Here is a 27,817-nt window from a genome sequence, read left to right as displayed (position 1 = left end):
GCTCTGAGTCAAAAAAACATACACACACAAAACCAAATTAAACCCTGCGGCTCGTGACGATATACTGATGTCCTAAGACACGAAACGATCGGTTTGTGCCAGAAACCGAAAAGTATTTATATCATATGTTACCTCTAATACACCATTATGTCCAACTGCTTTGAGCGCGCGCAGGCATCCGGTGCGTGAGGTGTGTACGCGCTCTGGCGTAGTTTACGCAAGCGCCGGAAGTGATCTCTCGCGCGTATACCTCACTCATTGTTTACACAGTGCACAAACATTGTAGGTACGACGGCTAATCAAAATGGTACTTACTTGCGCTTATCCGGATTGTTCAAACCGACTTAAAACTAAAAGATTACGTTCTCTCGCGCGAACTCATTCGGGAGTGGTGACTTTCCACGTATTCCCAACTTCTGAGCCTGCTCGCCTGAACTTATGGTTGATTGCTCTTCGGCTGGATATCAACACACCCATGAACGTAAACTACACCAGAGCGCGTACACACCTCACGCACCGGATGCCGTGCACGCACCCAAAGACAGTTGGCCATAGTGGTGTATTAGGGATAAAATATGATATAAATACTGTTCGGTTTCTCGCACAAACCGATCGTTTCGTGTCTTAGGACATCAATGTGTCGTCACGAGCCGCAGGGTTTAATTTGGATTTGTCTGTGCATGTTTTTTTTACTCTCATAGATTTTGTTACCATTGCCATGACTGATAGACTGCAACGGTTAAAGTAAAAAATCATCAAATGTGTTCTACTGAAGAAACAAAGTCACCTACATCTCGGATGCCCTGGGGGTAAGCAGATAAACATCAAATTTTCATTTTTGGGTGAACTATCCCTTTAACATGATTTAAACACTTCAATGAACAAACAATGCTGCAAACTTTCTGAGTTGATTTTTCAGTGCCACATGACTGTAAAAAGGAGAAGGCAGCAGTGTGGGACACTGTTTCCCAATGTAATATATTGAACAAATTCAATTACTTCGCATCTGTGTGATTAAAACATTAGCATGGCCATTTACCCAATTAGTCTGGCTAATTAGAAAATGGTGTTATAATAAGTCTGTTCACACCCATTAAGTGAGTCTCTTGTGTGTGTGTTTGTTTGTTTATGTATGCATGTTTACAACTGAATGCAAATTGTGCATTGTTAAGTGGTGGATTGTATGGGGGGGGTTTCTGCAACTTCAGTGGCCACTCTTTAACAGTCCACAGTCACAACAGTGCAAATGCAAAGAATATTTATGTTGTTCACTGATATATAAAAGAATCTGTTGGATAAAGTAAAGGACGACTACAAAAATGTAGATACAAAGCCTCACCTATTAGTGTTGATAACGGCAGAAAGGCAAAAATGCTGTTACATACAATTGCAATTTTTGGTTGTGAATACAAACATCTAATAGTTCACTTCTTCAACATTGTAAGACCAGACCGAGGCCCCGAAGGGAACCTCAACTCTTGACGTAAGTTCGGGCATGACAAATAGTGAGCAAAGTTACAATTCAACAGGTTTACAAGTATTTACAATTCGACAATCATACAAGTTACTATGACCACTAGAAATAAACCTACTATAGATTCAGCATTGAGTGTTTGTTTGTTTATGTATGCATGTTTATGATTGAATGCAAATTGTGCATTATTAAGTGATGGATTGTATGGGGGGGGTGGTTCTGCAACTTCAGTGGCCACTCTTTAACAGTCCACAGTCACAACAGTGCAAATGCAAAGAATATTTATGTTGTTCACGGATATATAAAAGAATCTGTTGGATAAAGTAAAGGATGACTACAAAAATGTAGATACAAAGCCTCACTTATTAGTGTTGATAATGGCAGAAAGGCAAAAATGCTGTTACATACAATTGCAATTTTTGGTTGTGAATACAAACATCTAATAGTTCACTTCTTCAACATTGTAAGACCAGACCGAGGCCCCGAAGGGAACCTCAACTCTTGACGTAAGTTCGGGCATGACAAATAGTGAGCAAAGTTACAATTCAACAGGTTTACAAGTATTTACAATTCGACAATCATACAAGTTACTATGACCACTAGAAATAAACCTACTATAGATTCAGCATCACATTCACTGTACAAACGATATTTATTCCCATGAAATGAGTTAATGTTACTGTTACTTTGATCAGAAGCAGAATTGGGGGAACTTATCAAGGTTTCGAGCATGTGAATCAGTAACTAGTAGTCCAATAGATAGGAAGCAGAGAAACATGGGAAAAGGCCAGTCAGCTTTTTTGCCCAGAAAGAAATTAAATTACCAACTGCCCCCATTCATCCTCAGACAAAACCTGAAATTATTCCACCTGACCGTGTCTGGTCTCTACTATCATTCTCAAGGCTTTCATTAGCCCTAAAAATGTCAGACGAACAGAGCCTCTATGATCCAAAAAATCAATAAAAATCAATAAAACATATAAATATGGCAAAGAGAGAGGGAGCAAGTAATTGATACCACAAGCGATGTGGGAAATTTGGAGGTTCAGGTGGCGTTCTCTTCCTCATCATCCAGGTAGTAGTTGAGGGTGATAACAGCGCTGATAAATTCCCCCAGCTCCACAAAATCGGCCATGATGATGTTTACTCCACTTTCCCCAGGTCGCTGTGAGCGGATCCACTGCATCATGCCAGGAAGAGCCCTGAGAAAACACATACATACAGTCTGTTTCAATCTAAGGGGATTTGTTCCCAAATCGAACATCAGCGAACACAGTAGCTCAGTTTCAAAATATAGTGAGCTGCCTCGCTGTCTGCTGCCTACATAGGCAGCTGCCTTTTAAGGTGGCATCCTGACTGAAATCAAGCGTAGCGTTAGTTCTGGCAATTCACATCAGTCAAGCTTGCATCAGCTGACTCTCAGTAGATCCACGCCTACCTATAGGGATACAACGTCTATAACAGCATCCATATATAATGTCCTTCAGTATTATCAGCAGCTTTCGCATTGGCTCAATAGCTAATTAAATGGCGAATTCGGCAGCCAAACCCCATCATCTCACTAGGAATTGTGCAATCGGGAATTTAGTGAGAAATTCGTTCCCCCCATGGACTTTACCTCAGATTCATTCAAGTTTGTGAACTTGAATACGTGAATTCGCCACATTGATTATAAGCTGCCGATTTGGAAGTGACTGAGTTACATTGCTTCTCACATCGCTGCAATTGACATGGACTCCATGAGTTATACTAATGTGAGTGACTCAAGAACAAGTTCAGATGGGATCTGCACTCCCCGCATGAAGAAGGATATTAAGAGATCAAGCATCAACATCACAGCTGGCTATGTTTCACTCTCCATTCACCTCTGAATGTCTTCACGAAGCTAAGCTAAGTTCCTTTTTAATGCTCTCAGGTTATTGGCAACACGCTTGTTGCTAAGGCTATCCATGTTGCTTAGGCTTATTTAGTCGTTTTCAGTAAAATGCTTATGCTAGACTTACACAATCATATGCTCTTATCCATGCTAGGCTGCATCGATGCGCAGGGAGTTCTTGCCCAGAACAGAACCATACCACCAATCCAAACTGCAATTGTCAATCATCTTTGACGATAGTGGTCCTGACAGGAATGTAACTTTATAAGTGACCAATTCGGAATGTCAGCTGCAACACTGTATTCCATATAAATAGTGCTCCCCATGCAAAGTACACAACAGTCTCAAATCACAAGTGATTTGCATCATGATGCAATACTTTAATAAGCAAAAATATATACATTTTGATAATAGTCTTTAATTAGTTTTAAATTACTTTTATTAGTTATTTAAGTTCATTTATAAATTAATTATTATTTTAATGTAAAATAATTCTTCAATTATTAAAATATTCTCACTGATACTTTTCAGAATTTAATGAATTTTGAGTATATTTATAATCAACATTTCTCTCGTATCGTCTGCCATCTCATTGTGCATCCTGGGACTATATTCACCCTGAAGGATACATGCAATGTTGTCTTAAAATGTGGTCAAAATGAGGTATCTTATATGGAAGCATATTTTCGCCACATAAGAAAAAAAAATCATGCTTTGCTAAATAGTAATTATGAGATACTAAGTAAAAATTAGGACATAAGTCAATTATGGGATAAAAGTTGAAATTATGACATAAAAAGTCAAATTATGAAATTAAACATCAATTTTTACACAAAAAGTCAATTATGACAAAGTCAATCTTTTATCATAATTTGAACTATTCTATAATTATGACTCATTTGTCATAATTATTACTTTTTGTCTCATAGTTTCAACTTTTTGTTATAAGTTTATATTTTATTGTCATAATTGTTTTATGTCATAACTTTCACTTTTTGTCACGTAAGAAAACCAATCATGCTTTGCTAAACAGTAACTATAACATACAAGTCATAATTATAACAAAAATTGAAAGTATGAGATAAGAAGTCATAATTCTGAAATTAAAAAGTCAAAATTAGGACATAAGTAATAAGAGATAAAAGTTGAAATTACGACATAAGTCAAAATTATGAAATTAGTTCATGTTTTTGTCATAATTGTATTTTATGTTATAACTTTGAACGTTTAATGTCATAATTATGTCACAATTATGATTTGTATGTCATAATTATTTACCAAAGCAATATTTTTTTTCTTATGTTGCTTAAATGGGCTTTCCTAGTCTTAGCAGGAAGCATAATTAAATTGTGTGACTAGGATACTGTCTAGGCAGGCAGCTCACTCAATTTTGGAACAAATCTAATATGCAATGTTTGCTAGATCTGTCTATAAATTGTCTGCAGGTGGTGATGCACCAGAAGTGGGGTCACATCAGCAGACACAGACTCATTCCTGTGAGGGCTATGACTCAGGAGTTATCTCATGCTCTGCTGCTCACTCCCAGACGATCCAAGGGCTAGAAGCCTTTATCAGCTAATAAGATGCCATGCTTGTCAGATTGCAGTGTGCTGGCAGAGGCCATATCATTTTACTCTCTGTGCCCCACCTCCTCCGTTTTCAGTAAAATGCTTATGCTAGACTTACACAATCATATTGGCAATGTGCGTTATTATCTGTTGTCATTGGCAACATGCATGTTGCTGCAACATGCTGTGCTTTAACCTATCAAGTCTGGTCTCCTTTATTTATATAGCAGTATACAGCACAGATTCGGGCAGCTTTGCGGTGACAGAGAGGAAATAACGATCGTGGTGCAGGCAGAGTTATTTCTGCTGTGGCACGGCTCCGGGGAGTAAATGGTAAGCAGGTGTTGTTCGGTGAGGTCGGTTCAGCATTGATTCTGTTCGAGTATCGGACATCATTGTTCTATCTAATTACCCTCCTCCATCCCCAGCTCCTCCTCTTCAGATTGCAGTGTGCTGGCAGAGGCCATATCATTTTACTCTCTGTGCCCCACCTCCTCCCTCATCTATAATTAATTTGCCATCAGCACAGTCGATGCAAAAAATAAAGACACATTCGATTCGACCAAACTATGACATTGGCTTTGGCCTGGATAAAATGAACTTAAACGTATGACCAAAGTGTGCATTTTCCTTAGAAAATAGAGATTTGATGCTTGAGATGTTGCTACATGCTGAGATGAGACTTCTGAATGAGTCTTCCAGTAACCAGGGTGACTAACACTGGTGTTAGCTCTGCCCTTTAGCTAATGTTCCATTTACACGAAGCAGAAATAATGTGCTGCTCCTCATCAAATACCCAGGGGGAATCAGCTACGTATGTGGATAGCATGAAGGTGGTATCATAAGGTGTGATTACAGTTCAGATATGGTTCCACTCTTTTAAATACCTTGACCAAACGATGGTCGGTTCTGTTCACACAAATTCTTCTGTCATCTATTCATTGGTACCAGCAACACTGCTACTGAATCTACACTATTGTTCAATAGTTTGGGCCAGGGTCAGAAAGATTTTTTTTTTTTAAATAAATTAATACTTGTATTCAGCAAGGACACAATAAACTGACAAAAATGTCGAGCCTGTTACCTTACAAATAAATGTGCTGCTAACCCTTCTTTTTACAAAGTTTTGTTAATAAGGGTTCATACTAGTAAACAGTGCTATTGCCCAACTAAACTCATTTCATAATTAATGAACTTTACATATTGAACAGAACTGAATCAACACTGAGTTGTCTTTAACTGAACAATTATTATTTTCTTTTTGGCAGTTACACTAAGTGGATATATTTAGTTACATTAAGTGCAAATAATGATAAATTCTGTTTACACTAAAATTGCAGTATTTTCTTTAGCAATAGGCTAAGTGTAAATAGTAGTTAGGTGGCAGATATTTATACTTCAGTACTGTAGTACATTATCAAACAGCATGCAATAACGTATTGAGTGTAAATTATCATATTTATTAATATTATTAAATGGATGCCGCCTTATTTGGACAAAGCCTTCCCTACACCTACCGCTAACCATATCCAATAACACTGTATTATTAATGAGGCATTTTATTTCCACTTTTCAAATATTTCCTTTATTTTTATTGAAAATAATTGCCATTCTGGCCTGATAGGAAAAAGGAGAAAGGAAAAGGAGAAGAACGAGTTTGGCAAAAGGCGGATTCAAACTCGAGTCGATTGAGTCAAAAGCAATCATTTCACGTCTTACTCGCTACGCAATTGATACTACAGATAAACTACGGCCTTTGGCAATGCTATTTATCGCAGCCAGGCATTGGTGAGCAGAGCTTATGTAAATAGCTTCTGCCAACAAATTGGGCTATTTGTACCTAAATAAAGACTGTTTCTTTTTAGAGCTGCTTTACAGCTGAATTTAATTCTGTTTGCATAATTGAAATATTATTTTTATTTATATGTGTTATTTATATATTACTGCAATATTATTGTTATTTAATATCTTTGAAAAAATCTGTACTGTATAAAGTGCTATAGAGATAAAGGTGACATCATTTGACTTGATCAACGTGCCGTTGAGATTGAGGTGCAGTTTATGTCCTACCAACGATATTGTTTTTCACGCATTTGAAGATGAAACGTCACATGGAGCGCGTTGCGTTGTGGGAAACAGTATCCCATGCAGTTTCTTCAGATGCATACATCAGATTTCAGCAAATGTAGTGGGTAATCCAGAACTTCCATGCATACAGAAAATTCACATACTATTCACAGTACACTGTACAGATAGCATACTGCAATATAGTAGGAGTTGTATGGTAGTATATCATTCCAAACACAGCTTCTTTACTGATTTCAGTGGACTTGAGTTATATTTAGCAGATTCTGGCAAATATAGTAGGTCATCTAGGTATTCCATGCATATAGAAAGTTTGCATACTATGCACAGTATACATACTGGATACTGCAGAAATATGTGGGGAAGTGTGTCGGTGGTATTTTTAAAAAAATTAATAAATGCATTAAAAATTCTAACGCTTTTTTCAGTATTTAGTATTGCATATATAACGCCAATTTTATGTACAGCATCTGTGATAAGACTATGAAGAGTCATTTAAACGTCTGGGTAAGAACATATTTTGCAAGAATTGTTTTACAAATATTTATTATCTAATCAGCTGGAAAAAAATATATTTTCCAAATATTTCTTCCTCAGAAATACGAAAAGAATCATTCCTTTAGGAAACCAGAATCACTGAGAGGAATCTAATTATTCAATTCCTTTACAATTCCAACACCTAGTTATTATAGCTGTGCTTAGCTGCATGCCCAGTGGCACACAATATATCATGCCTGCTGATGGGCGAGAAGGAATAACAGAAGATCATCCTCTGACAGCCGCAGATGTCAATGTATTCCATGCAGGAAGCAGAAAGACCCCCTCTCAGTCATTTGAATTAATGCATTGGATATGTTGTTCTGTCATCCAGAGCCATTTCGAAATCTGCTTTCTGCCAAGAGTTTCATGTTTCTAACCAAGCCTGACAAATCCTGATCAGTGAAACCCAAGAGACTCTGAGCAACGGCTAATAACTGTAATGAGATTAAATTGGGACTGTAAAAAATCTGCCTAGTGCTGATTTGAAGATAACGGAGAGTGAGATCTAATGAGTCAGCATGTTCTTTGATGCCAACCATTTCACAGAATGGATTTTGTAACAGTGTACAATAGCTTACCTCTCTGTAATGGTCTCCCTCAGACCGCTGGTGACACCCTTCATGACGGTGCTTGCTTTGGGAGTGAGAACCACTTGGGACACAAAAAAGGTGCCCTTACGTCTCCGATCCTTTACTGAGGCTTGAAGGAACTGAATGAGCTTCTCGGGATCTGTGGTATTGGCCCAAGGAGCAGGCATCATCTGACCAGGCCACAGGAAAGGAACCTCCAGAGCCATGGGATTGTGATAGAAGACCAGCACCTGATACTCTTTCTCCCAGAGGTACTTCAGGCTTACCTCTTGAGCAAACACTACTGGACAGAGTCGGTCTCCGAAGATGGTGCGCAGCATCTGGACCAGCTTCTCGTGATGGAGGTTCTGTACGCCGTAGAAGTGGTTGAAGTCCAGGAACACGACCTCGCGAGCATGGGAGGCCAGGAAGGTGCTGATCTGCTCCAGGCCTTCGCGTACGGTGGCGCTGAACAGGCCGTGTGCAAAGTAGAGCTCGTTGTCGGGGTCTCTGGGTTTGGTGGATATGCGGAGGTCAAAGAAGCGGATGCCCGCCTCCAGCTGGCTGGTGAAGTTCATGGTCTGTGTCGCCAACCACTTCCTCATCAGCTTCTTGGCCACTGTGCCAAACACAGAGACAAAGTTCTGCACGGTCTCAGGCTGCTCCGGCCCAACTGGTGAGGCTTCGTCGATGTAAAAACTAAAGGAGTCATGGGAACCTGGATGAGAAGATTTCTGAGTTAGTGATATTTATTAAGAGAGAACATAAAAATGATGATGGCATCTGAGTGAACAAATGCAATTTTCTGGCTTATATAAAACATTCCAAAGGGAAATGAATAGTTATCTCATGTATAATACCAAAAATCACTAGTCTTTGTGGAATGACAAAGACAACATTCACTTTGCTATAGAAGAAAGGCCACATAAAAAATATATATAAATAATATAATATAATGTAATATAATATTATATAACATTCAAACATTGACAGAATTGAATACTTTTATTCAGTAAGGATGCATTAAATCAATCAAAGGTAACAGTAAAGACATTTATAATGTTGCAAATTATTTTATTTCAAATAAATGCTGTTCTTCTGAACTTTCTATTCATCAAAGAATCCTGAAAAAAAAGTATCATGGTTTCCATAACTGTTGATAAACATTGATAAAAACGTTTCTTGAACAGCAATTCGGCATATTAAAATGATTTCTGAAGGATCATGTGACACTGAAGACTGGCATATAATGGCTGCTGAAAATTCAGCTTTGCCATCACGGGAATAAATTATATTTTAAAATATAATAAAATAGAAAACCGTTATTTTATATTGTAAAAATATTTCATAATATTACTGGCTGTACTGTATTTTTGATCACTGCGGCCTTGGTGCCCATAACATAAAAACATTTTAAAAAATCTTATTTACCCCAAACTTTTGATAAATGTATTGGTAGTGTATATTGGTGGTGTACATACATTTAATAATAAAGATTTATTCTGTGGATCTATTAAAGTAATTTAATTAAAGTTTATATTTAACTATATTTTGACTAAACATTTTTAAATTAAAAATGAAATAAAAACTGATATTTAAGTTATGTTATAGAGAGCAGCTTTTCATCGACACAGAATATTTTGGCAGGCATGTCCCTGAAAATATTCAGTTTTGGCTCCTTGCTGGTAAAGTTATAGAACGGTCCTGCTTTATGATCTTGTAGACTTCACAGACATGCAGAAGACTATGAATGCACATCAAATGTGCCAAATGGGAGAGGGCCATCTGCTCTAAAAATTATGAGAACAATGATTTTAAGGTAACTTGCTCTGAAAAAGACTTAAATCCAATACTGCCTGACAATCTGCAGTACTTTTGTACAACAGGAACCTAAGAATACATATAATGGTTGTTGTAACAGTTAAATGGAATAATGGAATAATGCAATAGCCAACACTTGCATCCAGACTGCAGCAGGAGGAAAAGCGTTGCCAGGGCCTACATGATAATAACATGGAGTTCACAAGCACGCTTTCAATTTAAATACAGAGCAAAGCCAGGTGCTATGTTTGATCTCCAAAAATCAAAACAACTATTTAAATAGATGCATTGCTAATGTAATTAAATGAAAGCATTAATCAGTCTATAACCGGTGCGTGTGAGAGAGACTCTCAGAATATTATTTTTGATGAATAAACAATGCATCTCTGCATCTGAAGGCAGCACTGTAGCCATCAACATTCACCATGGGAAAGGGCCATTAGGCAAACAGCTTTCTGCTCGGCAAAGACATCTCAGCAAACACCACAACACCAAAAACCAGTCGAAATGATGGAAGCATTAGATGCTGCTTTTAACAAGCCAATGAGAAAGAAAGAAAGAAAGAATTACAACCCTCAGAGATTTACTACAGTTTTCCCAGTTCAATGACAATCTGTCTCTATTATGACAATAACGTGTGTCATATATCTAATGAATGTTCATTAAACAGATCAGCCTGGAAATATGCAGATTTTGTTGCTGTTACCTCCTGTGTCAAATTCAGATTAATGAGTAACAGTATATGTCTCATTTCCCTCCTTTATATAGGTAATGCCTTCTGGTACGTGGAAATGGAGGGAAGTCTCCACTAACACAATTTCCATGTGCATTTTATTGAATCAGAGACTGTGAAGGGTAAGATATGAGCATAATTGTAAATCAGTTTTTATGGAAACAGCACTTTACATTACTATTTAAACACGTTTTCTCATTTATTGCCATCCTCTTTTATTACATTTAAAAAAAATTATTAATAACTACTTGTTATTTCTCCTTATGGTGTTGTGCAAAACTTAAAGAAAAAGGAAAGTGAACTTACACTGAAGCTTTATTGTTTAACAGAAGAAAACCATGTCAAATTCAGCAGGTCCGAACAACTTCAGCTCCATGAGGACTCCTGCATTTATTTGGCGTTCTAATAGCTCCTCAGCTAAATGCAAAGGAGTATCTCCTTGTTATGAGAGCCTTGCTTTGAGATGCACTGAGCTGATATTAGGAAGGTTTGAGGAAAATTATTTCTGGGAAAATGGACCATTTAACAAAATGAAAGCAACTGACTGGGCTCATGTTTCACCGCTGAGAGGAGGCACATTAGAGTAGATTAAAGACTCATTTTTGTTTTTGAAACATGCAATCCAGAGATTTATCCAGAGACAATAAATGTTGTTGTTCAAAGAAGTCACAGACCTGACTAGAGTAAAATAGATAAAAAGCTAATTATATTATCACACAAACAGAAAATATATAAATTAAAATAATTGTAATATAAACGTATATTAATATTAACATAAAATAAATCTAAAATATTACAAAATAATATTAATTAATATTAGAATTAATAATAATAATTATTATTATTACCGTATTGTCCCGAATATAAGACGATTTTCCAAAAGGTACATCTGGAAAAAGGGGGGGTCGTCTTATAATCAGGGTCGTCTTATATTCGGGCCAATACGGTATTAACATACATCGGATAGTAACAGTTATGACACAAAACACCTGTTCATAGCATCTAGATGAGAAAGTGCTGCAGTGTTTACATCATATGCCTTTATCTTTTGATTTAATGTGTTTTTGTTCATATACTGTACATATGGTGAATGAAGGCTAGCATTAATTATTTTCCAATGTGATCTTTCAAAATCTCCCTGGGTTACCTGTCCAACATCACATAATGCAGCTCAGAGACATGCTGGTCATACTAAAAAACAAACCAGCAACAGCAAAACATACAGCAGATTCGATTCAAGGGTTTACGTGAACCCTTAGGCTGCTGAGTGATGATTTAACTACTTATCACAAACGATTGACATGTCACTGTCAACCACAGGGGACGGCCTCTCAGTTCAGCAGGAAAAAAGTCGTCATTACAGGAAAACTGTGCAATTTCTGACTGTGCAATTTCATGTATGGTCACTTAATCTTTTCCATTTATCTTGTTTATTGAGACATGGCAGGCTAAAAATCCTCTCTTTTGGGTCTAAAGTGCAGGATTAATGGATGAACAGTTGGATGTATAGAAGGATCTAAAGATGAATCAGACAAGAACAAACGGTGCCTTCAAGATTTGAATCCATTACGATTTTTCATGCCTCTAGTGCAACTTTAAGTAATTGAAATAATTTTGTATGTGGCCATGTGTGTGTGATCTGTCAGAAAATAAAAAAATAATTCCTACACTTCACCACAGGAAACATTTTGGGTAGGCATTTTTGACATCAAAGCAATGCAATGCTCTACTATGAAGAAAAATGAGTGAAAGGAGAAAAGAAAAATGTGTAATTAAAATAATTTTCAGAGAACAATTACATGCAACAAAGATGTGCCTCGATTTTTTTGCTTTCCAACTGAGCATGTACAATCAGTCCAAGTGTTTAGACAATAACTGGCCATGGATGCCGTTCATGGACAGGAAAAAGACTTGGCATAGCAGATGAGTTTCTAATGGCACTCTCCTGCTGCCTCAAGGTCAAATGGCTAGACTGGGCAAGAGCATTTCTAACCTACCACTGCAGTTAGATTACGAAGCCTCAGTGAAGCTCATCAACAAAAAACTCTGGTAAATGGCATAATCCCACTTAGTCTTCATTAGTGAATAGGTGGGATTACATACGCTACCATGTATGAAAAATAGGGCATGATAACTCCAGTTGTGCCCTGCAAACATCTTTACTGTTCATACAACAAAAAAATTTTTTGAAGCTTTATTTTTAGCAATATATTTTTAAATATATTATATTATTTATAAACAATATATAAACTGCAATAAAAAATTGCAATGTCTTTGAAATAGACATTTTTAATTTGCAATAATACAAGTAATACATAGATAGTATAAATCCATAAAAACTTTATGCACAAACATTTTTCAAAGAAAATGATGGAATATGATGCAAAACATTACTGACTGGTTTGTCATTTTTAACCTACTCTTACTAATGCTTTTAACACTATCACTCACTATAATTTTAACAACAAATCAGAATCTAGATACAGTACAGTTCAAAAGTTTGGGGTCATAAAGACTTGTTTTTTTTTAAAAATGTTTATTATTATTTTAACAATAACTTAACTGATAAAGACAGACCTACTCTGAACTATGCTGTTGTTAATTGACCCTTTGCAAAGACCTGCCCCCCTTCGTTACTGTTCCTATGTCTGACAAGCCACGGTGATCTCACTCCACACATCATGTTCTCATGCAGTGAAAAATACATCGTGGAGCAAAGAGGAGACTGACAACGCACCAACAGACAAGACAGAGCAGGTTATTTTTAGTATGAAACAAAGTCTCAGCTTTCAAATTTAGTCTTTTTTTTTAAATGAAATTTAACAATAAATACCATTTTGTGGCTCTTTAATGTGTCATGACAGATCGCAGTAGCTCCTCGTTATAAGCAGCACGTGAACCGATCTTCTCTTGCTCTTTACTAGTTATAGCACAAAATAAACATGACTGAACATCAGAAGATATTTTGTTTCAACCACAGAAACATGTCAATACACACCATTTTTCAAGTTAAAGTCCAGTCCACCGACGTTAATCTACTCTCCTTTCTGTTTTTTTTTATTTTTTTATTTTTGGGACAAAATGGCAGATTCGGCATTATGATTGATCAGATCGCCTGTTAATCAAGCTTCCTGCAAAGGGTCAATGGATGGTATATGCTTTTGTCAATACCATCATTAATTAATACTTTTATTCAGTACGAATACATTAAATTGGTCAAACGTTACAGTAAATATATTTACAATGTTACAAAAGATTTATTTTTTAATTAAAAGCTGCTCTTTTGAACTAACAATTTTTGAAAGAATCCTGAAAAAGTATCATGGTTTCCACAAAAATGTTAAGCAGTACAACTGTTTTCATCATTGATAATAATAAGAAATGTTTCTTGAGCCGCAAATCAGCATATTAGAATGATTTGTGAAGGATCATGTGACACTGAAGACTGGCGTAATAATGCTGAAAAATCAGCTTCGCCATCACAGGAATAAATGACATTTAATGATTTAGTTATTTTAAATAAGCGCATAAAAGACTTCTTTAGTAAACACTAAAAAATCTTACAACTTGTGAACAGTAGTGTAATGTTGCTTTTAATCAGCAAAATGTTCCATGTTTAATACATTGCAGAAAATAAAATGTTTATTTTTGTGTGGCATAAATACTGTACATGTTCAAGATCAAAAAAACACAACACACAGATTTTTCTGTTTCTACAGTGTCGTCATTGGCTGCCACTCAAATAGCTGATTACATGCTAAATATGATTAAGGGGCAGAGACACATTCCCTTATGAGAGTCGCGGCATGAATACCAATTATGGCTCTCCATAAACATCTAATAAGACCAGGTTCCATGTCTGTCTCTGAACTGCAACACCCTGCGTACTTTCAAGGCACAGGTAGCTGATAAAGCAGCGGTGTCCTGCTTATTCTGTGGGCCTGTCACTTCAGCAAAGCCGCCTTCAGCAATGACACAATTCCTCTGCCCCTGTCCTGCTGCCTGTGCTGGTGACAATGCCAACTGTAACAGGGTGATGACCTCATCAAGTCAGCCATCCAGCAGAGCACAGTAGTGTAAGATGAGCCACACAAAAGCCTGCCTCTGCAAAAAAAAAAAAGCATTTCTCTAAGATGCCTATTGTTTGCCAATAGGAGAATGATTCACGTTTTTGCAAGTGTGTATGTGGAGGACGACAAGCCGACCTCCAAAATACTGCCAATACTGATGCTGCAAGTAAACAATGTTGAGTTGCAACAGGAGGATCAGTCGAATCTTTAATCTTAGAGAGAGGTTTGAGAGGCTACAATGATTTCTTGAGCCTCTTAATTTGGAATGTCTATAAAAAGAGTTCCGATAGAGGAAATAAAAGACACACTAGATTCTCTTAGCGCAAGCATTGACCTTCACACCGCAGGAGGTGGCAGAGTGAGTTTTTGAGTGGCAGTGCTTAAAAATATCAGGCCCTATATTAAGTCCACATACTGACTTTGATGATGTTTAAACCAGATGGCTTTCTAAAATGACTGTATAGGAAGGAATTGTTATTAGAAATGAGAAAGTTCAAGATTTACTAATATGATGTATTTCCAAGGAAATGTAGAGCGAGATTTGATTTTACCCTAAAATTGATTGGATTGTGAAAAGTGAAGCGAATTTGGTAGATGGAGCGCTATAGGATGCATTAGTCGGGTTCTGGAAGTAAAAATCACATTCATTTTCTCCATAGAGGAACTTGATTTGAATGATAACTTATAATTGTTAAAGACAGACCTACTGTGAATTATGAGGTTGTTAATGGTATGCTTTTCATGAAGCCATCAAAAACGTATTTTTTTAAATAATCATGTTAAACAGCGGAATTCCTGGTGAAAAACTACATTATCCATGATTCTGCACATAAATCTCCACCAATCAGAGAATCGCGGCAAGCAAATTGCACCAAAAGAATTCTGCCCACTTCCGGGAAGCACCACAAATGATAGAGTCCGTTTCCCTATGCTCTCAAACTATTTATATACTAAATACATATTCATATTATGCAATAAACATAAAATATACTTTTCAATACAATCTTTAAATCAATAGTTATAGTTCTTCTTTTTTTTTAAATTCAAGGATTTCATTCGTAATGCTTCTTGGGTATTTGTTCCTTCATTAAACCTAAGTGCAGTCTTTCTGTATCTTTGTCTTTTTATCCAATTTTACACTTTTTTTTTTTTTTAGCTTAAAATCCAAAATTGTATCATTGTGATTTACTGTGTAGCTCGTTGGTTTGGTTTATGGCTTTACTTTTTTAAATCTCCATGGGAATAATATGCACTAGAATAACACCAGCATAACACAGAAAACCAAGAACATGCAATAAGAAAGTAAATAGGTCGATTCTGGATAATGGTGTCTTTAATATAGACTTATAAGGTAAAACAAAGTGCATTATGCAAGTTTCAAAAAAACAAAAATATTATTTTTCTGGAGAATCATGCAAACCTCCAGCAGCCTATGAAAGTGCCTCAGGCTGAAATAAAGCACTACTGAAATATGCATGAGACAATGGCGAAAGATCAATGATTATGTTTTATTAATTGATCCTGAGGAGCTAAAATGACCATTGCTTTCTCTAATTATATCCGTGTACAGCTAAACTGAAAAATGTACTCTTTTGCCAGTGGCTTAAGCAAAATCAAGCTTGATTAACATGGGGTCACAATGGATCAATGAATGGATGTAAAAAAAAAAAAAAAGCTTTCACTGTTGCAGATGATAAATGCATTTCTACAATGGATGGATTGATGGGTGGATGGATACAAGGATAGATGGATAGACAGATACTTTTTCATACAGTGTCAGCTGTATACAAGCCCCTGGGCAGGGTGCTTACATTTTAATGGATCTTTTTTCCTTGTCTTTAAGAGTTAATCTTAACCGCGCATTGTAAGTTCTCAAAAGCTCAAAAAGCTCACAGTTTTGCACGATATCTGTGTGGGAGTGGTATGTGGCCAGAATTCTTACCGAAGACTTAATTTGTTTAGAGCTTTTTGTTAAACAGCTGCTATACTACAACTTTTCATCACTCACCTACAGCCTCGCCGACAACACTGCTTTACAAAAGTTTTACAAAAGAGTGATGATGGCAGTGGGTCAAGTTGTCCTTAAGTAGAATACTGCTTCTATACTATTGCTGGAATGATGAATCCAGCAGAGAAGACTAGCATCAGTGGCATTTGGTGATCTTTTCATCTGTAGCCGTCCGTGCAAATGATGCAGCTAAATTTGCACTTATACAGTATGTTACTTACTGTATAGTACGATCAAGAAATCAGAATCTATAATTGATGATTAACAAGATGATTTGGAGGTGGCAGGCCAGTTAATTGGTCCCTGTGGCACAGGGTCAAAATCAGTGACATAGACGTTAATCAGGGGTTTTAATCAGAGCTGTCCAGGCTGATTGCTCCAGCCTTTGGTGCAGTTCAACTACCCATACTCCACTATATAAAACCCAAAACCTCTTACTTTCAGAGCCATTCAGAACTATGTAGGCCATAAAAAGCCCTTAAGAAAGTAAATAGGTCGATTCTGGATAATGGTGTCTTTAATATAGACTTATAAGGTAAAACAAAGTGCATTATGCAAGTTTCAAAAAAACAAAAATATTATTTTTCTGGAGAATCATGCAAACCTCCAGCAGCCTATGAAAGTGCCTCAGGCTGAAATAAAGCACTACTGAAATATGCATGAGACAATGGCGAAAGATCAATGATTATGTTTTATTAATTGATCCTGAGGAGCTAAAATGACCATTGCTTTCTCTAATTATATCCGTGTACAGCTAAACTGAAAAATGTACTCTTTTGCCAGTGGCTTAAGCAAAATCAAGCTTGATTAACATGGGGTCACAATGGATCAATGAATGGATGTAAAAAAAAAAAAAAAGCTTTCACTGTTGCAGATGATAAATGCATTTCTACAATGGATGGATGGATGGGTGGATGGATACAAGGATAGATGGATAGACAGATACTTTTTCATACAGTGTCAGCTGTATACAAGCCCCTGGGCAGGGTGCTTACATTTTAATGGATCTTTTTTCCTTGTCTTTAAGAGTTAATCTTAACCGCGCATTGTAAGTTCTCAAAAGCTCAAAAAGCTCACAGTTTTGCACGATATCTGTGTGGGAGTGGTATGTGGCCAGAATTCTTACCGAAGACTTAATTTGTTTAGAGCTTTTTGTTAAACAGCTGCTATACTACAACTTTTCATCACTCACCTACAGCCTCGCCGACAACACTGCTTTACAAAAGTTTTACAAAAGAGTGATGATGGCAGTGGGTCAAGTTGTCCTTAAGTAGAATACTGCTTCTATACTATTGCTGGAATGATGAATCCAGCAGAGAAGACTAGCATCAGTGGCATTTGGTGATCTTTTCATCTGTAGCCGTCCGTGCAAATGATGCAGCTAAATTTGCACTTATACAGTATGTTACTTACTGTATAGTACGATCAAGAAATCAGAATCTATAATTGATGATTAACAAGATGATTTGGAGGTGGCAGGCCAGTTAATTGGTCCCTGTGGCACAGGGTCAAAATCAGTGACATAGACGTTAATCAGGGGTTTTAATCAGAGCTGTCCAGGCTGATTGCTCCAGCCTTTGGTGCAGTTCAACTACCCATACTCCACTATATAAAACCCAAAACCTCTTACTTTCAGAGCCATTCAGAACTATGTAGGCCATAAAAAGCCCTTTAAAAGCACAAGATGAAAACTGAGCTTTTCACATTTGAAATAATAATAATGCAATACTGGGTCATCTTGTTCTATGTTTGTTCATACTTTGCCCTGGGTTAGGATTCATCTGTATTTATTTGGCATTTGAAGTGTGGTTTAACTCTGCTCTCTTATAAATGCTTTACTACCCCCTAAAATGTTGCTTAACCCTGGGTTTAAAAAGTCATTTAGTTAAGCATAGTGTGAAGCCTGCATGAAAATTTAAAGGAAGAGTTCACCCAAAAATGGAAATCTGCTGAAAATGTACTCTGATTATTGTGATGTTTTTATCAGCTGTTTTGGACTCTCATTCTGTCAGCACCCATTCACTGCAGAGCACCCATTGGTGACCAAGTAATGCTAAATTTCTCCAAATCTATTCAGATGAAGAATCAAAGTCATCCACATCTTTGATCTTTTCATTGTTTTATTTGTTTATTTATTTAAAAAAAAAAATTGTGGTGGGGGGGTTGGCTATTCCTTTAAACAGATTCCTACAAAGAGCTCAGTCACTGATTAGATTTGTCTCAACATAAAATACTGACATACTCTCAACAAGTGATGAATCATTATTGGTTGTACACCATGAACATGGGCAATGCCTGTATGCAAATACAGCCTTGAATCGGATTCCAACATGCCTTCCAACGTATTTTTATTGCTCTGCACTTCCGGACAGTGTCAACAATCACAGTTTCTATAATTGCCATCTATGTCACATCTTCTAAGTCACTGTGTGCACAATTGGAGCATATTATGGGGAGTACTGCCTGTGAGAAAGGTGTTTTTGGATATGATTGAGAGAACTGGCATTGAATAAGGTGTTTTACATTCTTAAAAATAGAGGTTCCTCAAACGGATTTTCGTAGCAAAGCCATAGAAGAACTATACTGGGTTTCTCAAACCTTTCAGTGAACAGGTTTCTTGAGAGTTCTTGTAAAGAACTACACTTTCCAGTGGAAAGGTTCCAAATATGTTAAAGGTTCATAGAACCACGGATGGAAATAAAGAACATATATGTTTAAGAGTGTAGGTATTATGGAAATTAGGCTATTACTTGTGAATAAGGTGTTTAGGGGTTTTAAGAGTATTGCCTGTGGGTGAGATGTTGCGTAAGGTAAAAAAAAAAAAAGAAAAGTGAATTATTCTTTACTTCGCTGGTATATTTTTTCTTTTACTGCTCATCTAACTACAATGTGGGTCCATATATAATCTCAGTGCTATTTCGTAATATTGTATCTGGTCAAGGCTGTGGCACACGTGTAGGCTAATTTGTCTCTTAATCCATCGCAGAGACGGATTTCGAGCACCGAGCAACAAGTGTCCTATTTAATTTCTGTCACACGTTTTAACATTATTATAAACTCGCTAGATTGGAGCAATATTAATGTCGACAACCTATCAGTCACACAATAGCTTATGTCATAAGCAGAACCCATTTTATCTACGTTTGGGTGACCTCTCAGTGCGATGTGCGTTTTGAACAAGAGTTGATTAAAATAATGATTAAAAAACTTTTTTTTTAAACGGTCAGTTAAGTCATTTAAGAACCTGACTCTAGGCAGCATATTTCATTTATAAATAATCTGCAGCAATTTCTCACTGTCCAGTTAGTATTCCTCCCATGCGCGCATTAAAAGGCAAAATAAGGCTTACCCGGTATGGCGAGGTTGGTAAGAGGAATACTGTGCAAGGTGTCCGGTAAACTTGACATCCAGTCCGCATAACGGAGGTCGCTCTTCCCCTGAGATGATGCCATGCCGTCGGTTCTCTGTTCGGTGTCCGTGCTTCGCTCTGAGTGCTCTAGTATTCAGCGCCCGGGCTCGCGTGAGTTCACAGCGCGAGCATCACCACACCCCCGAGACGGCGCGCGCCGCTCCTACATCACAATTTCCCCAGCCTTCTGGATTTAAAGAGCGTCTTTACAAACATATAAATTGCATGTAAGATGTCTAAATTATTCCCTCCCACGTGTTTGCTGGGTGTGGGCGCAATTAGATAGACTTAAGCGCTCGCAACGCGCGCGGATTTAATTAATTCATTTGATGTTATTGAACAATTACGGTTTGTGCAGAGCAACAGGGCGGACGATCCGTGCATCATACACATTCACCCTTTCACGTTGGATATTAACACATCCGCTGTATATGTTTGTAAGTCTGAATTGGTGTTAAGAACAAACGGTTGTGCTGCAACAAGTGTAAACTGATGCATCACAAATGACAAAACAACAGGCTTAAATTACAGAGCTTCCATAAACATTCTCAAAGAATCTGATCAAACTATGCAAATATCCAATTAAAAAGAGATCTTAGTCAGAATGACTGTCTCGGCCACCGTTCACTTTCATTAGGCTATAAGAAAAGATGCTGTGAAAGGAAACAGTGACTGTACATCTCTTAACATTCTGCACATCTTTTGTGTTCCACTGAGAAAATTAAGTCATACAGCTTGAATAATATGAGGGTTTAACTAGCTGCAATTAATAAATATAGAAAACACAAGACAGGTTTTCACTTGGGTCATGAATAGGCATTTATTGCTTTGTACAAATAATATGTACACACTGTAGATAGAACAATTAAAACCTCAGACCTGAGCTGAATTAGATGGGCAAATGGAAAATCTACATATGAAACGTTGACTGATTGTTCTTTTACGATACTTCATGTTTAACCTATTGACAATATTTTAACAAATTATTTGCATTTAAATAAACTGATATTGACAAGCTAAATCAACCATTCAGGCTACTGCACATTCATAGAAATTACTTATACCGATACTGTGATGGTTTGATGACCTTATTGAATATTTGTTGTTTTTAACATGAAATTTCCTCACAAATCTTCAGTTGAAGCCCTAAAAGCATTTGCGTGGGGGATTTAACAAGTCTGTGGTTTCCATCAGCTGTCCAAACAGCCTTAAGCGGGTTTTTTCTAAAACAGTTAAATTTGCTGCATTGGTTTCAAGTTAGGAGAGACCTGTTTGGAAAAAACAAACAAAAAAAAAACAGGAAAATAAGCAGAAGAGTCAAAATTATCACCTTGTATTCTGGCTAATGCTTTTAGTTTTCATTCAAGCTAGTATTAGAGGGCTTTACGTGTTGTTAAATGTCATCATTGGCTATGAAAACTATGGTGCAAAGTGTTCAGTATTATTAACTGTTTCTGTAATTCATCAAGTATGTCATTCACCTCAAAGTCAGTCCCTGTGCATTTCTTAATGTCATCTGGTGTCAGACCCTCCCAAACCTCAATCAGTGTTAAACCTTTGTCCTTGTCCACATCGAATACTGCCTGGAGAAGAAAGGAAAACAATGGGACCATGACAGAAGTGCCATCAAATGTGCAGCCATGTGTAAGTGAACTCTTCTGACCCTGAGGATGTGGTCAGATGGGTAGAGAAAGGAAATGTGGTGAAAAAAAGCACAGAAAAAGGCACTTTGTGATGTGATAAAATAAAAACAATGTATCTAAAAAGTCTCAGACCATGTCATGCAGCTCGAGTGCTAAATGGTCGTACCAAAAAAATAAAACAGAGAGAAAACCATCTTCACTCAACAATAAAAAAAAAAATAATAATAATAATAAAAACTGAAATTAAAAAAAATGCAAAATAGACACATTTGCACTAGTGGTCTCGGACTTTTAGACCCTACTGTATATTAAAAATAATTAAATTGAATAATTATATTAAATACTGAATTATATGAATACTGAGCTGAAATGGCTCCTTTTTCATAATAATGCCACTTTAATTTTGGATAACGTACTTTTAAAATCAGCTCCTGATGAAGAATATATCACATGTAAACTACTAGGGCAGTTTTTGGCATTTCTTTATTGTGTTCATTCAGCTTGCAGTGATAAAAATAAATAAATGAAATAAAAAATGTTTATGCGCTCAAACCAGGCGAGCACATCATTAATATAACAATAAACATTTTATAATATTTGTGACGAGTGGAGGCGGGGCCGAGAGCCGTGGGAACGGAGCGAGGCCGGTGGAGTAATTGATAATGAGCGACACCTGCACCACTCACCGGTCTCGAGTCCCACGGAGTCCGAGGGGCGGGGCCGAGAGCGGTGGGAACGGAGCGAGGCCGGTGGAGTAATTGATAATGAGCGACACCTGCACCACTCACCGGTCTCGAGTCCCACGGAGGAGCTCCGGAAGGATAAAAGGAGGAGTTACGACAATGAAAGACGAGGGATGACCAGGCCTGGACTTTATTTTTGTTTTGGTTCTGTTTGTGCGCGACAGTCGTCCGCGAGGGGCTGTCGTGCTATTTTGTGTTTATTTTATTATTAAAGTTTTCTTTAAGTGTTCGCCGGTTCCCGCCTCCTTCTTCCCGTAACTACGAACGTTGTTACAATATTATTGTAATAATATTGCAATACATAATACACAATGTTGTTTATAGAGACATAGAAACATTTGTTAGTCAAGACACGTACATGATTTGGTTCACAATGACCTGCAAGAGGTCAAGTGCATGCATTGTGCATGCTAAAGGCCATTACTAAACCAAATCATGTATGTTTGCATGAAACCAGCAGTCTGTTGTTAATGTTCAATGTGACCCAGATCTAACGTTGCTGTAATCTCATTTCACAAAATACCTGTGGAGCACAACCTGCCAAGGGCAGCATGCTTGCTGTCACGTTGCCTTGAGCCTGCTGTCTCTGTATCCTCTCTTCCACCTGAATGAGAGTCTCTAATTGCTGGAGGATTTGCTTGGGTGTGTAACAATGTAGGCGATAGGATTAATCTACCTGCCAGAGTCCCAACCGTAAACTCTGACAGTCTAAAAAAAATTTCTCTCCTCAGAGATATTGTACTGCATGCTTGTTTATTTTTTTCAACAATCAGGGGAAAGCGAATTGAACAGTCAAACACTGCAAGACGGATGGCGTAATCACATCACAGCTTGCCAGCAATATTTATATAAAAACTTCCATCGCTGGAGATATGCGTGCTGCTGAGATGACAAGTGGCATATTGGCTCAGAAAGCCATTCTTGGATTCATATGCATTCTAGGAAGCAAGGATGTTTGCCCTGTATTGGTTCTATTTCTATGACGACACCTCATAATGAAAGCATCTTATAATAAAAATAAGTCCATGAACTAACATATGTACCACATACATTAAAAGGGATCATGAACTGCCTTTGTTTATTATTTTGTACTGTTCTCTGAGGTCCACTTATAATGTTATCAAGATTTTTACATTTAAAAAAAACAAAAACAAATGTAGAAATAATAGGTTATTGTCTGTCCCATTTTGACCCCCTCATCGGAACGCTCTGTTTGAATAGGCGTGGCTGATTGTAGACTCGGAAGTAAACGCCCACTGATAAGATTGGCTGTTTTTCACGCATCTATACTCAGTGCATATCAAATGGTCTGTAATAACAGACAAAGCAATAGTGACCACATAATAAAAGCAGTTACTCACACTTGTGTGGTGCGACATTACTGTCGGATCCAATAAAGTCGGCACAGCATCGTCTTTTAGTTTCAGTCTTTCTGAAAATCCTGTGTCGAATTGTGCCTTGTTTGTAAAGGAATCCGCTGTAAAATGAAGTGAACAAAGGACCAAGTTCTTACTGACGCAGCACTGTACAGCGTCTTGTTGTCTTCAGAGCATCTTTATTGTTTGGTTTCTGTGTAGAGCAACGTTTGCCTCTCGTTATTTACACTACATGTGCGAATCAGTGGGTGGGGCTAAACAGGCAGTGATGTAGAAGCAGGCGTTGATCTTCTTCTGTGGAGGCGGGGTTTAGCCACGCTATTACGTCATAAAGTGGCACATTCCACAACCTGTCATTTTGGCAGACTGGCTTCAATATAAGCAGTTTTTTTTAGACTAACGAGAAAGTTTTGAGTTCTGAAACTTACAGGATGCTTTTATAGTACAATGACCACTTATATGTCAAAAGATAAAGGGAATTTTGATTTCTCAGTTCATGACCCCTTCACTTTCAAGTTTCATTCACTGGCTCTAACAGTTGCTCCTTATAAATATTTTTGTTAGAGGTTCACATAAGCAGCTTTAACCTCAGTTTTTTTTTAATGTCTTTATGCTGTCTTTATGTTTGGTGTAAGTGATGTGTGACAAAAAATAATACTAGTAATTTCAAAATTAACTTCTTATTTTCCTTTCAAATTCTTTTAAATGCTCACGTTACCTAATTAAAACATTTGTAGGAAGATATTACTGAAACTTTGGTAAAACTTTACATTAAGGTTCAGTTAGTTAACATTACTTAACATTACTTAAAACATTAGGAATCACAAACTAACAATGAAAAATACTTTTACACCATTTATTAATCTTGGTTAATGATAATTTCTACATATATTAAAACATTTTTAGTATTTCAAGTCGTTGTATTATAAACAAAACATGCATTATTAACAGATATGATATCACAGTGCAGAAAAATATACATTATTGTTCAAAAGTCAGTTTTTTTGTAAAGAAATTAAAACTTTTATTCAGCAAGGACACATTAAATTTATTAAAACACTTCTAATGTTAAAAAGATTTCTATTTCAAATAAATGCTGTTCTTTTAAACCTTCCATTCATCAAAAAATCCTTGAAAAAAATATGCTAAACATGTTTCTTGAGCTATTCAAATGGCCTTGGGGTCTTGAAGAACATGAGGGTTAAATAGCCGAAAGGCTCTTCTTACAAGCGAAGCTAAAGCTCAGCTTGTTAGGCTGACAGACAGGGGTTGTGTTAAACAGCAGGGTAGCATGACAAACACAGGCTGAACAGAAGGTGGTGGCAATGTAGCTGGAGAGGTCTAACCTTTCCAATGTTGACAGAATCCTTTCAACGGAAACCACGGTGTGTAATTGTTACAAAAGCAAACACGGGCAAAGCATACAACGAGGAAGTGGAGAGAAAGAGAAGACTAAAAGGTAAGGAGAGGAGGAAGACTGCTGTTATACAGTCCAGTGATACCACTGGCGAGATGAGAAGTCGGCTCAACAAGAGCCAGCAGCAGTCCATAAAAACCAGCAGCTATGAACAGCTGCATCAGTCAAGAGCCCCTGAACCATCTAGTAAGGCTCTTTGTCTCCACCACCCAGTTGGGATCCCCAGGTCTCCAAACCCAGGCCATGTGGCAGGGCTGATAATATTATTAGGTAACATTCACATTAAGGAGCTCTGGGTTTGAAAAAACAGTCGATATGTAATGTCACTCTGATCAGGAGATTTGATTAGGGTTGGCCCAATAATTGGATTTCCATTTTCCACTGCTTATGTGCAGTGTCATAACAATTTGTCATGTCCCCTTATGTCTTTGCACATGCGTTAAGAGAAAAGAGCAAAGCCATTTTCACAGCTTTTCACTGTGGCGACTGAAGTTTTATCGGAGGCTGATTCGGTATATTGATGAAGTGATAAGCTGCTGAATATATGACATTTATTCTTTACCAGCAGAGTCTGGTTAGACACAGTGTGGGCTGTTGAGTCTCCTAATGTTAAAAGGGTAAAATCAATGACTCATGTAAATCAAAACCCACCTTTTCTGTGATTATACGGTCCACACACTGTTTTCCAGTCAGAGGCAGATTGCACTTCTCCAGAATCTTGTGTTTGCCACCCTAGGAAATACGTAACAATACAAAGACTATAAAAAATAATGTAGAATATTTAATATCTAGCACAAGAAAACAATAAATAAAAAAAAATAAAAAAGTATTTTGACCCATATTAGTATTAATATATATTATATTAGAATTATAATATATATTAATACAGATTACCGAGGACTGTCTGAGGGCTGGACAATTCAGTAACTAATTTCAATTAAATTCATTAATTTAAATCTGAATTGCCAAGACCAATAACACTGTCACAAAACAGAAGAACTGCGTTAGTCTAACAAATAAGTAATTATTTATTAAGTTTTGCAACAAATAATAAGTAATTGCATCATTAATTGTGAGTACTTGTATCTATTTATCCTCTTATATGCAGAATAATTTTTGATTAAATATACTTCTGTAAATTATAAATAAAACATAATAAATGAATATGAAATGTATTCATGAAGTGAATATTCGTTACATTAGAGCATTCTGCTAAGTGTTCTTCCATAAAATAACATAATACAATAATATTATAAATAATATAATTTTTGATACTATATATATATATATATATATATATATATAAAACATGAATTTCTTTGCACTACATTCCATTTTAAATTCTACTTAATACAATTTAATTTAAATTTTAATTCTGCGTGGTCTATTTAGATTTAGGAATTACAAGTTAAAAAAGGCGCTTTCAATTAAATGCTGAATGGTGCACAACCCCGTCATCCACTCAGCCCTTGGGAACAGAAAACACTCTAACATCAGGCGTAATGGATACACTGGCCCTGCCGATTCCATGTGCTGTTGGATCAGGGGATAATAATTAGATAGCTGATGGTGGTTAATTCTAGTCATGTCCAGAGAGTTCATCCCACCAGGGGCAGGCAGCTGGCCCTGTTAGCCTTCCTTCAGGCCAGCCACTGCCAGCATGAACAAAGCAAGGACAGCATGTGAACAGCAGCAGCCATGTCTTTCTATGGCCATCTCACTTGACTTTCACTCCATCTCAGCCTGGACCAATGTGATCTGAGTGGTGTGAAGGGAATTATGTCACCACCGTCATAATCGAGACTATTCACATCCCTGGAACAAATTTAAGCACATTTCACAGATGGGAACACTGAACTCTGACATGATTATTCAGCAATGGTGCCATCTATGTTTAATAGGGGATTTTGATGATGGACACAGCAAAACATCCAAATTTATGTCTGAATGGATTTCTTTTTTTTTATTCTGAGCCTGCCACTAGTTTTATTACAACAGCCCGCTTGAAGAAATGCTAATTTAGTGCATGTATATTTAAATATAAAATCAATCTATATAAAATTATAATATATATTAAAATAAACATTATTAATTACATCCTTTTTTTTTTCAGAAATACTCAATGTTTTGTATCTGATAATATGCCGATGACCAATTTCTGAAGAAAAAAAATTCATTAAATATGAATTTCTTTGCACTATTCCATTTTAATTTCCCTTTAATTCTTCTTTTACAGCATATTGTGAGTCGGATCGACAAATTCCAAATGCGCCGCACACACTGCTCAAGCTGTACCTAAAGAACTGTTTCAAGGAAGAGTTAAGAGCACCCTCATGTCATTTCAAACCCGTATGCTGTCAAAGGTTTTTGAAGAGTCTTTACAGAGCTCTTTCCATTAAATGACAGTTCATAGTGGCTGTCAAGTTACAAAAAGACACTACAAAAGCAGCATAAAAGTAGTCCATGTGACTCATGCAGTATATTA

At 36.9% G+C, this 27,817-nt stretch overlaps 2 protein-coding genes across 3 annotated transcripts in view; both read right to left on the bottom strand.

The window, feature by feature from the left end:
- Window positions 1-1,616: 1,616 nt before the first annotated feature.
- plcxd3 (phosphatidylinositol-specific phospholipase C, X domain containing 3) lies at window positions 1,617-20,400 on the bottom strand. The gene is made up of 3 exons (XM_016516980.1): window positions 20,094-20,400; window positions 8,122-8,830; window positions 1,617-2,676 (listed from the first exon to the last, which is right to left on the bottom strand). Exons 1-3 carry the CDS (start codon window positions 20,194-20,196, stop codon window positions 2,520-2,522), a joined length of 969 nt encoding a protein of 322 aa, XP_016372466.1. The 5' UTR covers window positions 20,197-20,400; the 3' UTR covers window positions 1,617-2,519.
- A 714-nt stretch (window positions 20,401-21,114) lies between these two features.
- oxct1a (3-oxoacid CoA transferase 1a) overlaps window positions 21,115-27,817 on the bottom strand; it is a 48,907-nt gene continuing 42,204 nt past the window's right edge. For both annotated transcript variants that reach the window (XM_016516978.1, XM_016516977.1), the window contains exons 15-17: window positions 25,984-26,064; window positions 21,635-21,736; window positions 21,115-21,421 (exon numbers count right to left, since the gene is read on the bottom strand). In XM_016516978.1, the coding sequence (XP_016372464.1) occupies window positions 21,386-21,421; window positions 21,635-21,736; window positions 25,984-26,064 (219 nt within the window). In that variant the 3' untranslated portion in view covers window positions 21,115-21,385. The remainder of the gene's footprint in view (window positions 21,422-21,634; window positions 21,737-25,983; window positions 26,065-27,817) is intronic.

This window comes from Sinocyclocheilus rhinocerous, unplaced genomic scaffold (genome assembly GCF_001515625.1).
Source record: "Sinocyclocheilus rhinocerous isolate Xijiao unplaced genomic scaffold, SAMN03320098_v1.1 scaffold988, whole genome shotgun sequence".
Classification (NCBI taxonomy): domain Eukaryota; kingdom Metazoa; phylum Chordata; class Actinopteri; order Cypriniformes; family Cyprinidae; genus Sinocyclocheilus; species Sinocyclocheilus rhinocerous.
This window is presented reverse-complemented; position numbering and strand designations above follow the sequence as displayed.

Coding starts and splice junctions, on each gene's coding strand:
- plcxd3 (XM_016516980.1), bottom strand. CDS start 20,196: ATGGCATCATCTCAGGGGAAGAGCGACCTCCGTTATGCGGACTGGATG. Junction 8,831..20,093: donor TACCAACCTCGCCATACCGG/GTAAGCCTTATT, acceptor CTTCTCATCCAG/GTTCCCATGACTCCTTTAGT. Junction 2,677..8,121: donor AGGGAGACCATTACAGAGAG/GTAAGCTATTGT, acceptor GTGTTTTCTCAG/GGCTCTTCCTGGCATGATGC.